General features: G+C 42.6%; 1 protein-coding gene across 1 annotated transcript in view; it reads left to right on the forward strand.

Moving 5' to 3' along the window:
• Sbf (SET domain binding factor) overlaps window positions 1–19,068 on the forward strand; it is a gene marked incomplete in the record, with an annotated part of 92,408 nt that overhangs the window by 63,845 nt on the left and 9,495 nt on the right. The window contains 19 exon segments of the mRNA XM_074098689.1: window positions 1,450–1,585; window positions 2,364–2,485; window positions 3,093–3,190; window positions 3,726–3,891; window positions 4,402–4,507; window positions 5,112–5,246; window positions 7,458–7,626; window positions 8,926–9,068; window positions 10,144–10,301; window positions 11,050–11,204; window positions 11,585–11,750; window positions 11,866–11,997; window positions 12,323–12,431; window positions 13,242–13,387; window positions 13,935–14,092; window positions 14,725–14,929; window positions 15,469–15,604; window positions 17,330–17,512; window positions 18,454–18,621. Of these exon segments, the coding sequence (XP_073954790.1) occupies window positions 1,450–1,585; window positions 2,364–2,485; window positions 3,093–3,190; window positions 3,726–3,891; window positions 4,402–4,507; window positions 5,112–5,246; window positions 7,458–7,626; window positions 8,926–9,068; window positions 10,144–10,301; window positions 11,050–11,204; window positions 11,585–11,750; window positions 11,866–11,997; window positions 12,323–12,431; window positions 13,242–13,387; window positions 13,935–14,092; window positions 14,725–14,929; window positions 15,469–15,604; window positions 17,330–17,512; window positions 18,454–18,621 (2,791 nt within the window).

Consider the following 19,068-nt stretch of genomic DNA (forward strand, 5'->3'; position numbering starts at 1 on the left):
TGTGAAAAATTTATAATATAACAATGACATTAAAATTAAAATATTTTAGTTATTTCCATATTATTAGTAGTATTATTATTATTATATATTTCCATTTTTCCCGGTTCATTCTCAACAATAAATCAAACAACTAGACATGAGTGCCACTACCACGATAGTTTTTTGGTGCATAAGCCATAGTTGACAACCTTAGATTAGAGCGACCGCCGAGCGTAGGTATGAAAAGTGAAGTACATACAGGAGATTGACTTCTGAACTATCTGTGTTTTGTGTTCAAAGTGTGTAAGACAATAAGGCCTCAGCATTAAATTAGCCTCTTCGATTTACCTAAATATGTGCAGTATGAAGATATGCGGACATTTTTTTAGGCTGCGCAAGTATGAGAATACTAATTTTACACACTCGCATTCACAGCTAAATGTTCTTCGTGAGATGAATCAGCTGAAAGAAATAGATTAAGGGGCTGTTTCACCATCCATTGATTAGTGTTAACTGACGGTTAAATGTGATGCCGTCTCCGTATATTCGAACAAAACTAATAGAGACGGGTTCACATTTAACCGTCAGTTAACACTAATCAATGGGTGGTGAAACAGCCCCTAAAACTTAAGTTATCATCTGTGTCGAAACAAAATAAATGAAATTAAATACCCCTTAATAACTGTATCATTAATTATGATCACTTTGATACCGCATTACAATGGCATATGGTGTAAAATCGCGTGACAACCTAGGCTCGTTACATAAGCTATCAAACAAAGCAAAAGTGGAAATTATGTTATTTATCTTTTTAAAAGCGTTATTTTACAGCCATGAATAAGGCCAATATTATCGGCCAAGTACCGGTGGACTTATTTTTGAACATGAAACTACCATACATATTAAATGTTACTGTGCCGAATAACTCACGTCTTAAATCGAGTTTAGCTCGACATGTTTCTGGCTAATTTGTAGCCCTTCTCTAGGAGCAACGCGACTCGGCGTTGAGTGTGAGTGTGTGTATGTTTGTTACTCCTTCGCGCTAAAACGGCTAGACGGATTTAGATGAAACTTGGTATGTAAATAGCTGGACATCTGGAATAACACATAGGCTACTTTTTATCCCGATATTCCCACGGGATAAGGATAAAATCTCGAAATTACAACCGCTGGGCTTAGATTCATGAAATTTGGTATGTAGGTAGTTGCACGTCTGGAATAACACATAGGCTACTTTTTATCTCGATATTCCCACGGGATAGGGATACAACTTTAACATTTCAACCGCTGGGTTTAGATTCTTGAAATTTTGGACAGTTGTTCTTAACACAACCTCAATGAAGACCACAATATAAATTTTGGGAATTCCCAGGGGAATTTTATAAAATCCCGGAATCGAATAGTTAACACGTGCGAAGTCGCGGATAAATGAAATAAATATTGTCTGTAAACTGGTATTGTTCATTGCAGGCTAATGAACTGCGCTCTGCAGTCGGCGTCGGCGCTGGACGAGCATTCGATCGCGGCGGCCATGCTGCCGCTCGCCACTGCCTACTGCCGCAAACTGTGCACCGGCGTCATCCAGTACGCGTACATGTGCATTCAGGTACGATGACGACCATAGGCGTGCATGGGGTCTATTCCAGGGTACGCTGCGCCTTGACCTGCCCCACTGCACGCCACAGGGCAACACACTTGAGGGCCCTGTAACGCTAAGCATTGCCGTAGAGTAGACATAAAGCATTCACTCCTTTTGCAGAAGCATACATCGTCATTACTTTAAAAAAAACTCTTAGCTCAAAATAGATAATTTTTCTAAGTGAACTTTATAGACATTTCATCAAGGTTCAATTTTGTTGACATATTGATTTTAGATACGAGATTTTTTCAAAGTAGTGACGACATGTTACTTAGCCAAAACCGCTTCTTGCCTTAAGCGTAACTTGCCAAGGGCTTGAACAGTGTTTATGATTGACTTTAAAGTTATTATATCTGATTTTTGACTGAAAATGTAGTCACACCTTTACTGTACTTTATCTTTACGGTACTTACTGGGCTTACCTGGGCACTGGCTGCCTACATGATGTTTGTTTCTCATATTTTGATCTTCGGTTCGGGAGACAAAATACGTGTATGAAATATGTACGTAAAAGAAATGAAATTGGGCAGGGCAGTCGATCTTAGGCATCCAGTATATTAAGATCGAATGTATTCTCTCAAACGTAAATTGAAAAAATGAAATGAAAGTGTTTTTCTTTGAAGTAATACCTTTGAAATACTAAGGACCTTCAGTTCTTAAATATACTTAAGAACATCGAAGGAATAGTAGTGGCGTCGAGGTAGCCTGTAGGCATGTTGTCTACAGCTGCTGATGACTGTTCCAGGAGCACCAGGTGTGGACGAGCCAGCAGTTCTGGGAGGCCGCGTTCTACCAGGACGTGCAGCGCGACATCAAGGCCTTGTACCTGCCCAGTCCCACGCACCACCAGCGCGCGCCCAGCCCGAGGTAAACTTCCTCGAATGCATAGCTTTCGGTCATCGGTCGATTTCTTGATTTGATTAGGTTTCCGTACCTAAAAAAAAAGGAATAATTATAGGATTACCAGTGTGTATGTCTGGCTGATCGTCTGTCATACATAGCTAATTTGCTACAAAAGCACTGAACCGATTGAGCTGAAAATTACTCCCCGATAACGATCCCGACACCAGAGCAGCATTGGGGACGCCCATCAGGCGCCCCAAACACATCCTTCTCGACCCCATAGATCCCATCCAGTCCGCCGTAGAGGAAGGATAACGGCTTACCGTTTAAACTGGGTGGCCAGCGAGGCCGGACGACCAGGACCCAGTAAGTGTAAAGAGAGGAGGAGATGGAAGCGGTTGTGCTGGCTAGGCGAGCACGCCCTCCACAGGCAGGGCGAAGCTGTAACGGTGGCAAAAAAAGAGTTGAAAATTGGTACCCATATGTAAGCAATACTATTTGAACATGGGTACTACTTTTGGTGGTAAATGAGAAAATTATAACGAAGTTTTGCAAACTATTTTTTAGGTCTTATACTATTACAAACTTTGCATACAGGTGTCTCTTGAATTTAACATGATGACATTTTTAGGGACGACGAAGAATACCTTTCGTTACTGAAGGCGCAGGAACCGAGCGCCTTGGAGATAGCGGCTGAGCAGATGCGTCTCTGGCCTACTTTACCACCGGGTAAGTTTTTAGATTAGATTGATTAGCTATTACATTGTTACATTGTATTTGATTGCTTAGAAGGGAGAAACGGGCTTAACGCGGCTTTAATTTGGAATAGGTTTCCCATGAATAATCGAATGTCCTAATTTTGATCAAGTAATTCATGCATATTTATTAGATCTCGGGAAGGGCTCTAACGATTTCAATGAAATTTTTGAGGGTTTTTAGGGGTGAACAATTAATCTTGCTCGGTGTTAATTCTGGGAAAACGCTTGTTTGTAAATTTTAGGCCGAGCGAAGCTCTGTCGCCCAAAAATAAAGACACTAAAATAAATATTCGTTGCACATTTCAATAAACCGGTTTGAAGGACTATTCGAAGCTAACTTTGACTTTATTTGAGTCAAAGAGAAAATAAGCACTCATAAAAATCAAAAAATTACCACCGATAGGAATTTTGGAAACGTTTTATTACCACCCAAATTCTTAATATTGACATATTAATTGAACACGAGCCACATTCCATTTATATATATTTTTTATTTATCCGAACAGAAAAGCAACGCGAAATAATAGCGAGCGAAGAATCAACGTTGTACAGCCAGGCCATTCACTACGCGAACCGGATGGTTTACTTGTTACTGCCGTTGGAGGGCGCGGGGCGGCGGGCGGACGTGCGGGGGGACGACGCCGACCGCGCCAGCAACAGTATTACCAACAGGTCGGTGGGGCACGAGCTGATGATACTATGTTCATTACCCTTTAATTTGTGTACATAGTAATCCGACTTTGTACAGTACAGTCGAGGAAACTGAGGCTTATACCAGTGGCTGTATTGTCTATCGCTCTGGCGTTCGTGATCGTCTTCATCATTTCATTCTACCCTCATCTTATACCGTTTAACAGAAAGAAGTGGTGACAACGATTGTGATTTCCAATGTGTTAGACAATAAGGTCTCAAAGTGAAACTATTGTAGTACTAATGTCATATTGACATCCCGTACTTCTTCCAAAGAAATCTTAGAAAGATAAAAGGTGTGCTTCAGGTTCCTCGACTTAGAATCTGCTTTACGACGTTTGCACTGTAGACGAAAACTAAATGTTATTTAATGGGTCAACAATTTGGTGCATAGTAGTATAAATTTGGAAAAAAAAACCTTTAATTCTAGGCCAGGAAAGTAGAAAATTATGTTCTAAACTGTTTATCCTGTACCTAGTTTTTTTTTCTTAGTGTGGCTGAATCGGATAGCGCAGACGCTGAGTCTGGTTTCGAGGAGGCAGACCCGGGCGAAGCGGGCAACAACGTCATCAAGATGGTATCCAGATTTGTCGACAAGGTATGGCTGCAAAAATAGGAATATGCAACGTTTACCTTTACTTGCCCGAATTTTACTTGCCATACCAACGTTTGCCATAAAATATATAGAACCGTGCTGTTTTCAGGATTTTTTAAAATGTCATCATATAGAATGCAGTAGGTTAGGTTAGGTTAGTTTAATATCAACTCTGAAGAAATTACTATTTCAGAAATAAATTACTTTATGGCAAATGAAAATTCTAGAAAACGATACATTCGAGCATATGAAATTCGGGCAAACGATAGAGAACCAATATGCAACGTTTTTTTGTTGAAAATAATTGAGAAGTCGTGGCTATCACCCTTAGTTCAACTATGTAGAAAGGTATAATAGGTTGGTTACTACTAAACTACAAAACACAATTCACGCAATAGGCTATTATTGCCGATAGCAAAAAAATAACATACCTATAATTGAAAATATAAGGAGTATAATAATAATAAGAAACGTTTATTATATTATACGTACGCCTATAGCTACATTTTATTTCCTTACTAAGTTGACATTGATTCAACAGAGTGGCCATTAAGGCTGATATTTTTGACTAAATGTATAGTATACAAATTTTCGTATTGTTGGCCAGGTGTGCACGGAAGGTGGTGTGACAGCCGAGCACGTCCGCTGCCTGCACCAAATGATCCCGGGCATAGTGCACATGCACTTAGAGGCGTTGGACGCGGTCGCGAGAGAGAGCCGCCGTCTGCCGCCCGTGCAGAAAGTAAGCGCAGCCTGATAACGAAGCCTCATAGAAAAATAACAAGTTTATTTAATGCTCAGGTTCATTGGCCGATAGGGCCCGCATGTTGGCTACGGGATATTTCCCCCTGGCCCCTGTATTCGGGTTTCATTAGTTGCTTTTCCGCCTGCGGGTCACCGCATGCTGTATGTCGTCAGAGTTATCGATTTATGAGTTTCACTAGTCATCATACCGCTGCGCCTGCGTAGAGATGACGCACGCTGTATATCGACCGAGTTATCGACCAATGAAAGCCTTTAGTTTTATAGACTTACTTAAAATGTATTCCTAAAGTTTGGCTAATAATAGATACGGTGAATGGACGCGACCTCGTTTTAAAGTCTGCTTCGGGGGTTTAATCTTTTTGCAATAGGCAGCACGCATGTCCCGGAAAACCATGGGTAGCGAGTAAACTTGGATAGTGTGTCGTAGTTTTTTGCTTTCAACAACTTATAATTCTTTGAGGGAATAATTTTGTTAAAATAAACGATTACGCCACCAGATCAGTACAGGTATCAGAGAAATGTTCATATATATTACATTATACTATATTCAGATTCCGAATTTTCACATTCTGTAACAAATAAATTATAATTCAACTTAGATAGGTGACATCATTTGTTAAGTTTTTTTTGTTCCCTTTCTTAGCTCCTCTTAAACTGTTTGCCTTGCGGGAAAGGGAGGCCGATACTAAAGAGAAACAAATATGTGTTTTATGTTTGATATTTTTGTACATTTTTTTTTAATTACTAGAGTATCGTAATTGCAGATCAGATGGGTCTGTGCTGAGGAGACGACCATCTGGTATGATTAAGAGCTAGAAACAGTTACAAGATTCTCGCGCGAATCCCGAGTTTTAGATGTCCCATTAATAGGTAATCATTTATGTTTTAACACGATTTGTAGACTTTGTTGTATAGGCCGTTTTAATAATATATTTGTGAACAAGGTCCGATCGTAATTGCCATGTCTCTATATAGATATAGTAATCACCGATTTTGTATTTCTAATATGGAATAGAAGGAAGAGACTGAAAAGGCCTCGGAAGCGTGACACTCGCGCTACAAATATGAGAGAATACTTAATGTTAATCTTTTTTGAGTTTGTTCTGAATTTGCATGACTCCATATTTGTTTTCTTTTTGTATGCTTTTCTTCTTTTTTGTAATACCAACCTAAATAATTTAGTAAAAGTTAAAGGAATTTTGTTGTTATTAATTTGATATGAATAACAGTAAGAATCAAATGTATATTTTTACTATCTGTTACTTGCAGCAATGTATAACGAACTTTGTTTCTAAATTTTCTAAACATGGTGACCAATGTTTTTTTTTTCTAATCTGATAGAAGAGTTAGCTGCATCATAGTTCACCATATTTGAAATTCAAAGATCTTCCACTCAGATTTCGAAGAAAAAAGAATTGTAGATTTAAGATTGTACGACGAGAGCACAAAACGAGCCATTTTACCCGAGATGTTAGATATATAGACACGACTACGGTAAATGGGTTTAATGCTGTAGTTTTGCACTCTGCTTTTCACTTCGATTGCGAGGAAATTAAATACCATGTGGAAACAATTGTTCACGTACTAGGTACCATTTATTTTTCATGCATTTCTATATATTATTTTTCACTTCTCGTGCTCGTAAACTTCATATCTATGCTGGATCTAGGCGAGATAAATGATTTTTTATGCTCTAGTGCGTAAAGTAAAATCTTCGTCTAAGACCAATGCAATCTGGTGCCAACAACCACAATTTTTTCGTTAATAATTCGTAATTTGTATGAATAAATCAACAAAACTAAATGATAAAATCAAACAGAGCGAAAAAGACGTCGACGGCCGAATAGAGCCTAGATGTAGGGTAACTCCTCGCCATTGCTTTTTATGCCCATACAGACGCTCGCGAGGCGCCTCCTAGAGGCTCTCGGCACGAGTCTTGGCGAGTGGAGGCTGCAGGAGTCCACACTCGATTTATTCAGTTGCCCGCTACACTTTCCTCTCTCCTTTGACTTGCGCCCGAAAAACCGACACAAAGCGGAGCGACAGCGAAGCGAGGCGAGGGAAGACGAGGGACACGAGCGCACCGTCCGCATTCTCTCAACTCACTATCGCACTCGCGTTCCCTAGTGTAGCCTCGTGGATGGGGCATGATAGTGGTGTGTATTGCGACGTGTTACTGTGTTGTCAGCCGCGCATTGTGGCGCCGTGGCTGATCCCGGGCGAGGCGGTGTCGGCGCCGGCGCTGCGCTGCTGGCTGGCGGCGGACGGGCGCGCGGCGCCGCTGCTGCCCGCGGAGGGAGCGCTCTTCCTTACCAACTACCGGCTCGTGTTCCGCGGCACGCCCACCGACCCCTTCGGTGAGTGCCACCCACCGCAGAACAAATAATAACAAGTTTAGAACATGAAACTACCGTGAGACTCACTCTTCAATTATATTGTACCTGATAACTCGCGTCTTAAATCATGTTTAGCTCGAATTGCTTCCTCTAGGAGCAAAGCGAGCAAGGCGGCTGCTGCAACATACACATGTCGAGCTAAACTCGATTTAAGACGTGAGTTATCCGGTACATAATAATAAGTATATAAATGTTATCTTGTCTGATCTTCCACAATAGATATCGCCAGATTATAGCCTCAGCACTGTCAGAACTTGTGCTCGTTCTCGTTCTTTACACTTCTACATACCACCGACGAAATGTTCTACAGACTGTAGTACATAATGATCTTCCATCATATTTTATCGGAAAAGTTAGTAGTTATCATGCTCTCTCAATTAGTTTCAGTACCCATCGTACAGCCGTACATTTGTCAGTTTGACATTTGACACTAAATAATAAAATTTCATTTTAATAGATATGAAAATGTCAATCATTTAATATAGTTGAAACATTTTGAACTAAACCAGTTAAGACTACAATGCTATTGTGTTAACCACGGATTAAGATAACGAGGTTGGAGTAAAAACGGATTATAACCTCCTTGGAAGGTTAACGTAGCCTTTTCGAACCCAGCCGATACGATTGTGCGGGTTAATTACATTTGAATTTGACATTGATAGTACATAAGGTCCACTGTCATAACTCTTACATTTGAATTTTGAACTTGACATGGATTGTACTTAAAGTACATTGTCGTAACTCTTTTCATACTCGGCTGGGTTCGAAAGGGATAGATTATCGACTCTATTTTTTAAATAATAGACTATAAAATACACTAACAGAATAATGGCAAGCATAATGATTTTTGCATTTTACAACCGCCCGACACTTAACAAGAAGTGTTGAATACGATATTTTCCTTGTAGGCCATTTTAAACATACTCAGCAAGGAATAAGGTTGAAAATTGAACATGTTCAAAATGTTTAAACTATACAATGATTGATTGACACTTCGGGTGCCATCTTATTCGGGTGACGCTCTTTCCCGGCCCGGATAATACCAACATAGAAATACCGACCGTGTTTTTCATGTACACGCCCATAGAAGCTCATGTCAGTTTCTACAGGCGAGTACACAAAAAACAGGGTCGGTATTTCCATGTTGGTATTATCCGGGCCGGGAAGAGTGTCACCCGTCTTATTCCGAACGAGATCCAACATTTATGCCACATCTGTAGTTATGAAGCTGTCGTTCATAATTTAATCTAACACTTGCAGCGTGCGAACAAACGGTGGTCCGTTCGTTCCCGGTATGCGCGCTAACTCGGGAGAAGGCGGTGCGGACGGCGTATCTGCCGCATCTAGAACATTCGCCGCAGGAGGGGCTCCAGCTGAGGTCTGCTACGTTCCAGCTCATCAAGGTCAGTGAAATTGTCTAAACTGAGTGATCTCTTCATAAGCCGTGGTGATGGTGACCTATGGGATTGACCCATGGTTTCTCAAGCAGAGGATCGTAGACTCAAAACCAGGCTCGCACCTCTGAGTTTTCCAAATTCATGTGCGAAATTACAGTTGGAATTTACTACGCGCCTTACGATGAAGGAATACATCACAAAAAATGCATCACACAAACATGCACAAAACTGCGAAGCAATTCAATGGTTTGTGTGAAGTTCCCAATCCGTACTGGGCCCGCGTGGGAACAACGGCCAAGCCCTCTCATTGCAGCAGCCCAGCAGTGGGACGTTTTAACGTCATCATCATCTTCCCCGTGACCCGTGTGGTGTCGGGTTAGAATTACACCTCTCCATTTCTTCCGTGGATATCGTAAGAGGCGACTGAGGTTATAGGTTTAGGTATACCGTAGGCGACAGGCTAGCAACCTGTCACTATTGTACCGTTTTTGTCAAACTTAAAACCTAAAATTGCTAAAAGTGGCTCCGAAGCTGTAACGTTTTGTGTGCTCTGCCTGTCCCATTTGGGAATACAGGCGTGATGTTTGTGTGTGTGTATCATCTTCAGCTGAAAGAAGTTCACTGCTGTACAAGGAGCTTCCCCAAAGAACACCACAATGAGCGGTGACCGGGTAGAAAGAAGTCGAGGCTCTGCCCTCGTTGCGTCTTCCGGTACGAGGTTTCGAGTCATGAACGCATTGGTCCCAAACGATATTAGTTTTGAAGTTCAAATACGCCCTTACCGCCTTAGACCGCGCCGATATGTGTCAACTCCGAAATGAGTGAGCTCACTTATTTGGAATCATGACAGAGTAAGTAGTGTTGGCAGTTACTTTAAGACAAAAAAAAGATGGCACTACTTTCTCAGTATACTTAGTGATATCCAAGAAGGCGCGTGATTTTGTCAAAATTAGTCATTAAATGACATCGTAATAAGAATCATGCATGACTACCTACCGCCCTTCTCGCCTCGACGGTACGTCCAATGTTACTACACTTTTTCGCTGCTTTTATGATCTCAATAGCATTATCGTTGGTTCAGGTGGTGTTAGACGAGGAAGTGAGCAGCGAGCAGCTAGACGCGTTCCGCAAGCAGCTGGCGCGGTTGCGTCACCCGCAACACCCGCTGCACCACTTCGCGCTCGCGCCGCGCGCCGCGCCCCCGCCGCCGCCGCACCAGCCTAAACACAACACGCTCAAGTTAGTTCAATAATAAATGGCAGATAAGAGGTAAACAGTCGCTTGAAATTGCGCTTTAAAACATATTTTTGAATTCACCTTGTGAGACCCTCTTTAGTGGATTATAGGAAGCTGGAGTAACATCCGGAAGGACACAATAATACACTACAATAATGTCTAAGTCGAAGATAAAAGTAAACGGGATGGAAAATGAGGAACCAAGTTTCATTCCATAAAAACAGTGCATCTGATTTTGAATTACTTTGGGAGGCAGTTGTAGAATTTATAAGTAAAGTACGAGTATCACAGTTGCTTACTATTTCTGTGCTCCGACAAGTAATAAAATCCGTTATATAATTCCTAAAATCTCACAGTTCCCTGCTAAATTTGGATATTCCGAGTCCGAAGTTACGTAAAATAGATCCTAACGAATAAAATACATTCTGACATCTCTTTCACACAACGAAAATTCAAACACTTTAAGAAATTCAAATAAGTTAAAACTGCGAAAAAATAGAACGGGCTACGGTAAAAGTGGCATAATGTATGAAGGCGCTCGTATTCATAATGAATTACCTAACCTAAACCTAATTTACGATCCTATGGTTGTTCCTTATTTTGGTGGACTATGGGAGACTGAAGTAAAATCACGCAGTCACAAAACTGTAACATTCTTAACGTAGTCTCTTAATAATATATTTCCAATATTTCTATTTGTAAACGAAGAGCTTTTAAGACCACTAAGATGTTTATACTTTTGTTGAAACAGGGGCTTTGCCAAGAAAACTCTTCTGAAGACAGCGCGGCGCGCCGGACTCAAGCCGAAACCGTCCAAGCGGCAGAAGTATGTGCTGCCGTCTGCTTCTGCGCGCTCGCTCACCTCGCCACCGCTTATGGCTTCGCTCTCCGCTGATACACTCTCATGTAAGTCTCTATGTTACATCTGTAAGCTGTTTCTGGTCGAGGGGCCGAAGAATCATGTTTTTAACCTTCGACGCTAAAAGAAGGGTGTTATAATTCGGTCACCAATATGCAGTTTTCAGAGTCATCATTTCTCATTCGCTTTGTTATAGAGGACAACCATTAATTCACGGGAATCCATATTTAATTAAATTACTTCAATCCACGTGAAACATTTACTCATAACCCTCACACCTGCACGTTTTCACCATGCCGCCATATTCCAGTTATAACATTCGCCTACAACGACCGCGGCCTTCTTACTTAAACGGAACGGCAATATCGTGGTCGAGGGCGTTAAGTGGAACGTAGCCCTAAAGTTGTAAATGTTTGTCCCGTGTCAGTGGAGGAGCTGGAGCTGGCGGGCGCGGAGAGCGCGGAGGCGGCGGCGCCGCGCACCCTGGAGCGCGTGCGGGAGCGCGCCTACGCGCGGGACTGGGCGCGCCTCGGCCTCGCCGCGCCGCCCTTCCGGCTGGCGCACGCCAATGCCGTCTACACGCTGTGCAGGAGGTAACACCCCCTTGTAGCGCGGGACTGGGCTCGAAATATATTAATAGGAAAATAACGCTCGAATCGCTCATAAACGGTTTTGACTGTAGTTAAACCTCGTGTTTGTATCCGGCAGCTACCCGGCCGTCATCCCGGTGCCGGATTCGATCGGCGACGAGTCGCTGCGGCGGGTCGCGCGCTGCTACCGCCAGGCGCGCCTGCCGTGCATCACCTGGCGGCATCCCAGGACGCATGCGCTGCTGGCCAGGTAACTACCGACTAATGAATTATGATATACAGGGTGTAACATTCAGATTGGTCAGTTTGGGAAAGTCTGAAACTATAAGACATACGAAGATCTGTTCTTAGGAAACATGTAATCGATTTTAGTAACAAAAAAACTGCATTCATTCATTTAAAAAATGTAAATGTGAGAATGCAATTTTTCTTGTTACTAAAATCGATAACATGGTTCTTAAGAACAGATCTTCGTATGTCTTACAGTTTCAAACTTTCCCATACTGACCGATCTAAATGTTACAACCTGTATAACGAGCTAGTTAATAACGTTGACGTTTTTTTTTGTTTTAAAGGTCAGCGGCATCGCACCACAAAGGCGTGATGGGTATGCTGAAGGGCACCAGTCATCAGACGCAGGGCAACGCGCCGAGCGGCACGGAAACCACCTCTAGTTTAGAACAGGTCATTTTAACATTCAAGTTCTTATACTAGGACGTTCTCAGACCTGTGTTTTGCGGTCGTGAGACCGGAGCAGTTACGATATGTCACTTCGTTTAGAGCGGGTGTTCTAACGCTGCCTTGGACGCTCTAACTAAGTCTAAATCTAAATTTGACACCCTAATTACACTACCGCGGAAAAATCTCGCAGTTTAGAACGTCATGAGTTTTGCTATCAAGTCTTAAATTTATTACCGCTTATTTTTGTTATCCCCAACGCAACAACAGGAGTGTAACGTTTGACTTATTTATGTGCCTGTCCGCGGCATCGGTTTTTTTTTAAATTGTAATATCTTATTTGATTTTGTACGGATTTCCGTAAAAAATCAAATCAGATATCAATAAAAAAATGATGTTGCTGATTTTTAACCCTTAATAAGGCCCCTTTTATTGGAGCTACCTGATAAAAGGATATTTTAAAGCTAATCGTGTTTTCAATAATTACAATGGAAATTGTGACGTATTATAAAAACTACATCATTACAGCACGTTGGCCGCGACCACGTGCAGCAGCAGGTCGTGGGACAGACATACCTACCTAGTTCTCGTTAATGCAGGTCATTGTCAATGGTTCGCGGAACACCATGATAGAGGATTTAATATATGGATATAGATAAAATATTGTATGCAACTGTACGTAATTAGGCCTTAAAACACTCATGTGACCCACCCTCGTGTTTTAAGGACCCCTATTACGATACAGTTGCATAAAATACTATTATTTCATTCTATCGACTCCCTTTTACCCTTTTATAACTTAGTGGTTATTTTCAGGAGCGGTACCTAGCGACGCTAGTGGCTCTGACGCCGGCGTCGCGCGGGGAACTGGAAGACTCGAGTCTCAGCCTCGACTCGCTGCTGCTGAGCGACGAGCCGCCCACGCACACCCCGCTGCTCAACAAGCCGCCCCACACGCTCGGGTCGGTACCGCCACCGCCTGATAGCCTCGCTCACTGTCGACGGCTGTTGCTGCGAGATATTATCTTGTTTTTATAGGGTTTCGTATCTCAAGAAAAAACGAAACATATCACTTTGTTGAGTTGAGGCGACCATATAGTCCAGTGGTTAGAGAACCTGGCTATGAAGCTTGAGGTCGCGGGTTCGGTCCTCGGTCGGGTCGGATATTTGTATGAAAAATCGAGTCTTGGGTGTTCAATGTGTATTTAAGTAAGTTAAACCGTTGCCTAGGATCCATCTATAAATTGTTTTATGGATACTAGGCAACGCTTTGCTTACTTTAAGACAAAGTATATTAGAGTGAGTCATTTATTTATTATTAATTTGTTTACTGTCTATCTGTCAATTTGTCTGTATACGTTTTGCTATCGATAAGTGTCAAATCGATGACTTATGGCCGTGGGCGGCGAGTGTTAGCCAACATAACAGTTGTAACGACACTACATTCATGTGTTTGTTATAGCCTAAATTGAATAAATATATTTTGACTTTGACTTTGACTTTGTGCAGTGTGTCGGGGCGGAACAGCGGCGGCGCGAGCGCGAGTGCGGGCGCGGGCTTGGGCGCGGCGCGGCACTTCGGGCGCTGGGGCTCGCTCAAGGGGCGCCAGCCCAGCCAGCTGGAGCTGTACCAGAGGCAGAGGCTCTCCGCGCACGACCAGGACTCGGGTCAGTACCACTAGCGACCTACCAAAGCATAAACGACCATACTCTTGGAAATAAATAACACACACGCTATCTTTTGTTATCCTGCAACCATAATATAATTTGTGGGAATATTTGTAAAACTGTTAACTGGTACTAGTTGGGTCGAAGCGACTGTTAAAGTCTAGTACCTATTTAATATGGTTTAATAGCTTTTCCCCACGACTTCATCTGCGAAAAATTCTTTTAATAATAAATAATATTCAATTCGAACACATGTCCATGGATGGTTACTAATATTAGGACTTACAACTATGTTAGTTATAATTAATAATTTGAATATTGATTTGTTAATTTGAAGAACCATGAACAAAATGTACCGACATACCTGCTAAAGTTTACATGCTTAATTAAGTGAGTTTATTAGTAATGACATAACACCCTATATAACCCATATTCCGCAAATAAAAAAAAACATTTCAATCATTTTATCTGTAACAGTCGCGAAACTCCAACATTAACAATGATTTGAGAAAAAAAGTTAGCCAGATTGGTTCAGCCGTTTTCGAGATTTGCGTTTCACAACACATGTACCGATTTATTTTTAGTTATATAATAATGATTGTAACATTACGGTCTTTATTATTTGTTGGCAGTGTCCGGCGACGGAGCCCCGAGCGCGCGGCGCGCGGCTTTGTACGTGGTGACGGAGAAGGGGCTGACGCCGGGCGGCGGCGCCGGCGTGGAGCCCTTGCCCGCGGAGTACCCCGACGCACGCGCCGCCAAGCACGCCTTCAAGAAGCTGCTGCGGGCCGCCGCGCCCTCGCAGCCGCCCGCCCCCAGCGACCCCGGCTTCTACAGGTAGCGCCCGCCCCCAGCGACCCCGGCTTCTACAGGTAGCGCCCGCCCCCAGCGACCCCGGCTTCTACAGGTAGCGCCCGCCCCCAGCGACCCGGCTTCTACAGGTAGCGCCCGCCCCCAGCGACCCCGGCTTCTACAGGTAGCGCCCGCCCCAGCGACCCCGGCTTCTACAGGTAGCGCCCGCCCCCAGCGACCCCGGCTTCTACAGGTAGCGCCCGCCCCCAGCGACCCGGCTTCTACAGGTAGCGCCCGCCCCCAGCGACCCCGGCTTCTACAGGTAGCGCCCGCCCCCAGCGACCCCGGCTTCTACAGGTAGCGCCCGCCCCCAGCGACCCCGGCTTCTACAGGTAGCGTCCGCCCCCAGCGACCCCGGCTTCTACAGGTAGCGCCCGCCCCCAGCGACCCCGGCTTCTACAGGTAGCGCCCGCCCTTCTATCTTCTACTACCCGCCCAGTCAGCTAGCGTAGGTAATAAAGGAAGGTAATCCACTTCTCATGACATCATTGCACGATTAGAAATAACTGACATGTTGTTGACAGGCTGGTGGAGGAGTCGGGCTGGCTGTGTTTGCTGCGGCAGCTGTTCCAGCTTTCGGGCGCGGTCGTTGACCTGCTGGACCTGCAGGGCTCCTCCGTGCTGCTCTCGCTCGAGGACGGCTGGGATGTCACTGCGCAGGTTACTCAATGACTTTTTTTATCATATGTAAGCTAGAACACGAAATTCACCAGTCAAATGTGGTATGTTGAATCAGGCGGTACTTTGCAGAGGTCCATATCAATGAACTATAAACACTAGCTTTTGCCCGCGGCTTCGCCAGCGTGGAATTCGGTTATCGCGCGCCGTTCCCTCGGAAACTGCATTTTTCCGGGATAAAAAGTAGCCTATGTCACTCTCTGGCCCATAAACTATCTCTATGCCATAAAGAAGGACATACATACAAACACATACTTTCGCATTTATAATATTAGTATGGAAGTATGGATTGCTTTGCTCACCAACGACCTTACGATAGCTACCAATGAACCATTTCCAATTGAACCAGAGTTTATATTTAGAGCAACACAGCAAAAATCTGATTACCTGGTGAACGGTTGAGTAATGTTTCGTCACGTATCCATAGAAGAACAGATTTATTGTGCGATTCGCGGCTATCCAAGTCGAGTAGACCAACTCGCGAGAAGCTATTTATGACTTATCTTAATAATTAAAATAAATACTTTTTCAGACCTCTCCTTCAGAAAAGTAACTTTTCCTCCCTGTCGAGAGGGAGCAAAGTGCAACTTTTCTGTTCAAGGCTTTTCTAAGTGTTTTATTGCAAATGCCATTTTTTGAAGTTGATAATTGTAAAGCCACGCCATTTTCTATGCTAATTGTTCTTTAATAATATTTAGAATATTATTAAAGAACAATTATTAAAGCCACTCGGTTGCAAAAATATTTTCATCTTGGGCGTTAACACTTGAATCCCTCATTACGCTCAGGATTCTATTGCAGAATCCTTCGCTACATTCTGGATTCAATGTACGCCCTCGCCGTAAATACACCATTTTGCTCCCTTGTGACACAAATATTTAATGTTGTATCGTAAGGTTGTAGAGTACGGTCACTAGCACCAATATCTGACACAACAAAACGTGCACAAATATCTGATACGACTTTATTACTACGATCGGTAAGGACGTGTCAGATATTTTTGCACGCTCCGCTGTGGCAGATATTAATGCAGGACTATATAAGACTAGTTTTGTTGTTATTTTAGCGCTCAGCAAATATTTTATTTTTCCGTTGCCAAAAAATGTGAGAACCGCTGTCTTAATGAATCTTAGGTTGACGAGTACTTTACGCTTCGCTCCAAACTATAGGTAAACCGCCGTAAGCACGACCCGCAGTACAACCTTGTCTCAGTAAGCCATCATTGTTTCCATCAAGGAAGCCACTGGGACTTTTATTGTGAAAAGGATAAGATGTATTGTGGGCTCACACACACTCTCCCGTTATGTATAATATATATAGTCATAATTAAAAATCTACATTTTCGCACGGAAAGAGTTTAAAAGATTGAATAGATTTTCAAGTTCAAGCCCATATGATGAATTGTAAAAGGTTCGTGCGGCCGACTCGCCAGTTTGGTCCACGGTTTGCGCGCCTACGAGATTAATAGCGGGAAAACGCTGCTACGCGCTACGAACTACTCGCTACGAGCTACTGCTGTAGTATTTCGTCGCAACTTTAGTGTAAAATAAGGGCTTATAGTAGAGCTGGGTACGTAGGGTTAGAAACTTGGCTCTACAAGAGATCTGATTACTTTTTGACAGTGCGAGCTACATCGTCTCGTCTTGGCAACATTTAACATGAAATGTTTTTGTGGGATAGTGGTTTACCCTATACGTCTGTTTCCAGATATCGTCCCTGGCCCAGATCTGCCTGGAGCCGTACTACCGCACGCTGGAGGGGTTCCGCACGCTGGTCGAGAAGGAGTGGCTCGCGCTGGGCCACAAGTTCCAGCAGCGGCTTAACATTGGCGCCGCGCCGCAGCAGGGGCTCACGCCCACCTTCCTCATGTTCCTCGACGCCGTGCACCAGGTCAGGGGACACCTTAAACGCCGGAGATGTGCGGCCATGTGTCGCGGGGAATTTGTTTTTCGTGAACCAATAGAAACGTTTCATTTACGTCGCCTCGCTCCGCTCAGTTGTTTCCACTAGTGACAGAGGAAACGCAGTCAAAAGGCATTTTCACAAAAAAAATCGCCTCTTTTTTTATTTTAGAAAAAAATATGGTTTTTCCTACTCAGAATCAAAAATACAATCGATTCCGATAGTTTAAAAAAATTACGTTTTTTTTTCATGCTTTCGGTAAACTAAAATTAATTACATTTTGAAAAAGATACACTTTTTTTCTAAACTCCCTCAAACTATACACATTTAATTGCATTGATTGAAAATATTGAATAAAACACTGTAAGGGCACTTGCAAAAGTTTAATACCAAAAAATGTGTCGTGAAAAAAATATTAAAAAAGTCTAAAAATACACTTTAAATTAAGCTAGTCACGATTTTGAATGGTCCCGACTGTTACTTATGAGTTATAGACTGCTATAATTGGTTTGGATATGTATTTAACTAAATGTAAATAAAACAACGTCAATTGGTGTCTTAAATATTGAAATTACCCCATTAAACTATCTAAACTTTTTCATTTCTGTATTGAAATACACTAGACTAGTTAATATTACAATGATAGATAAGTAAAATGTTTAAAATCCTTGAATGTATCAAATCTGGCAGCTGAAGTTTGTTTACATTTAGTCAAATAGTTTTTATTTAAAAAAATTGAAGGCACTCGGGTTTTTCTACCTCAAGGTTCTGGTCGTATTTCAATGATAACCACGGTTTTTTTTAAAAAATTTTTGTATTTCATACATAATACACCCTGGCAACTTTTTTCAATACGCCTACGAACCGCCAATTTTTTACAGATGTTTCTTACGCGGATTATCTCCGTTAACTTTTGTTTGTGATCCCAGCTCCAGAAGCAGTTCCCCCTGGCGTTCGAGTTCAACGAGTACTACGTGCGTTTCATCGCGTACCACAGCACGTCGTGTCGCTTCCGGACGTTTCTGTTGGACAACGAGGCCACGCGCGCCGAGCTCGGCTTGGCGGATGAGAGGCGGCCCGACATCGGGAACCGACTGGTATGTGCAAAGCACTAAAGGAACTATTAGGAATAATAGGATAGATTCCTAGAAACATACTATTAATCCATTAGTTAGATAAAAAAAAGAACCGCTTAATTTTTTTTTTCACCTCAGCACCTCAAACAGGCAGGTTTTGCTATGAGAAATCAGTGAGCAAAATCGCATTTTGCTCACTCCGTGAGACAAAGTAACTTTTTAATTTTTTTTTTAAATGCTGATTACAGTGTTGGGTCTACTCACTGAATTCCAAATATTTGAACTTTACTTTGATCTGTCATTTCACTTCAACTCGAAAAAAGCAAGAGATAGGATCAAATTTGTCGATTACAAAGTTAAATTAAATTTTTGGTATTAAAAATATATCGAAATATTTCCAAAATGTAAATTTTCCCGATCTTTTAATAAAGTATGCAACCTCGTTGCACGAAAGCCGCTTCTCTTGTT

This window comes from Choristoneura fumiferana, chromosome 15, assembly GCF_025370935.1.
Source record: "Choristoneura fumiferana chromosome 15, NRCan_CFum_1, whole genome shotgun sequence".
Classification (NCBI taxonomy): Eukaryota; Metazoa; Arthropoda; class Insecta; order Lepidoptera; family Tortricidae; genus Choristoneura; species Choristoneura fumiferana.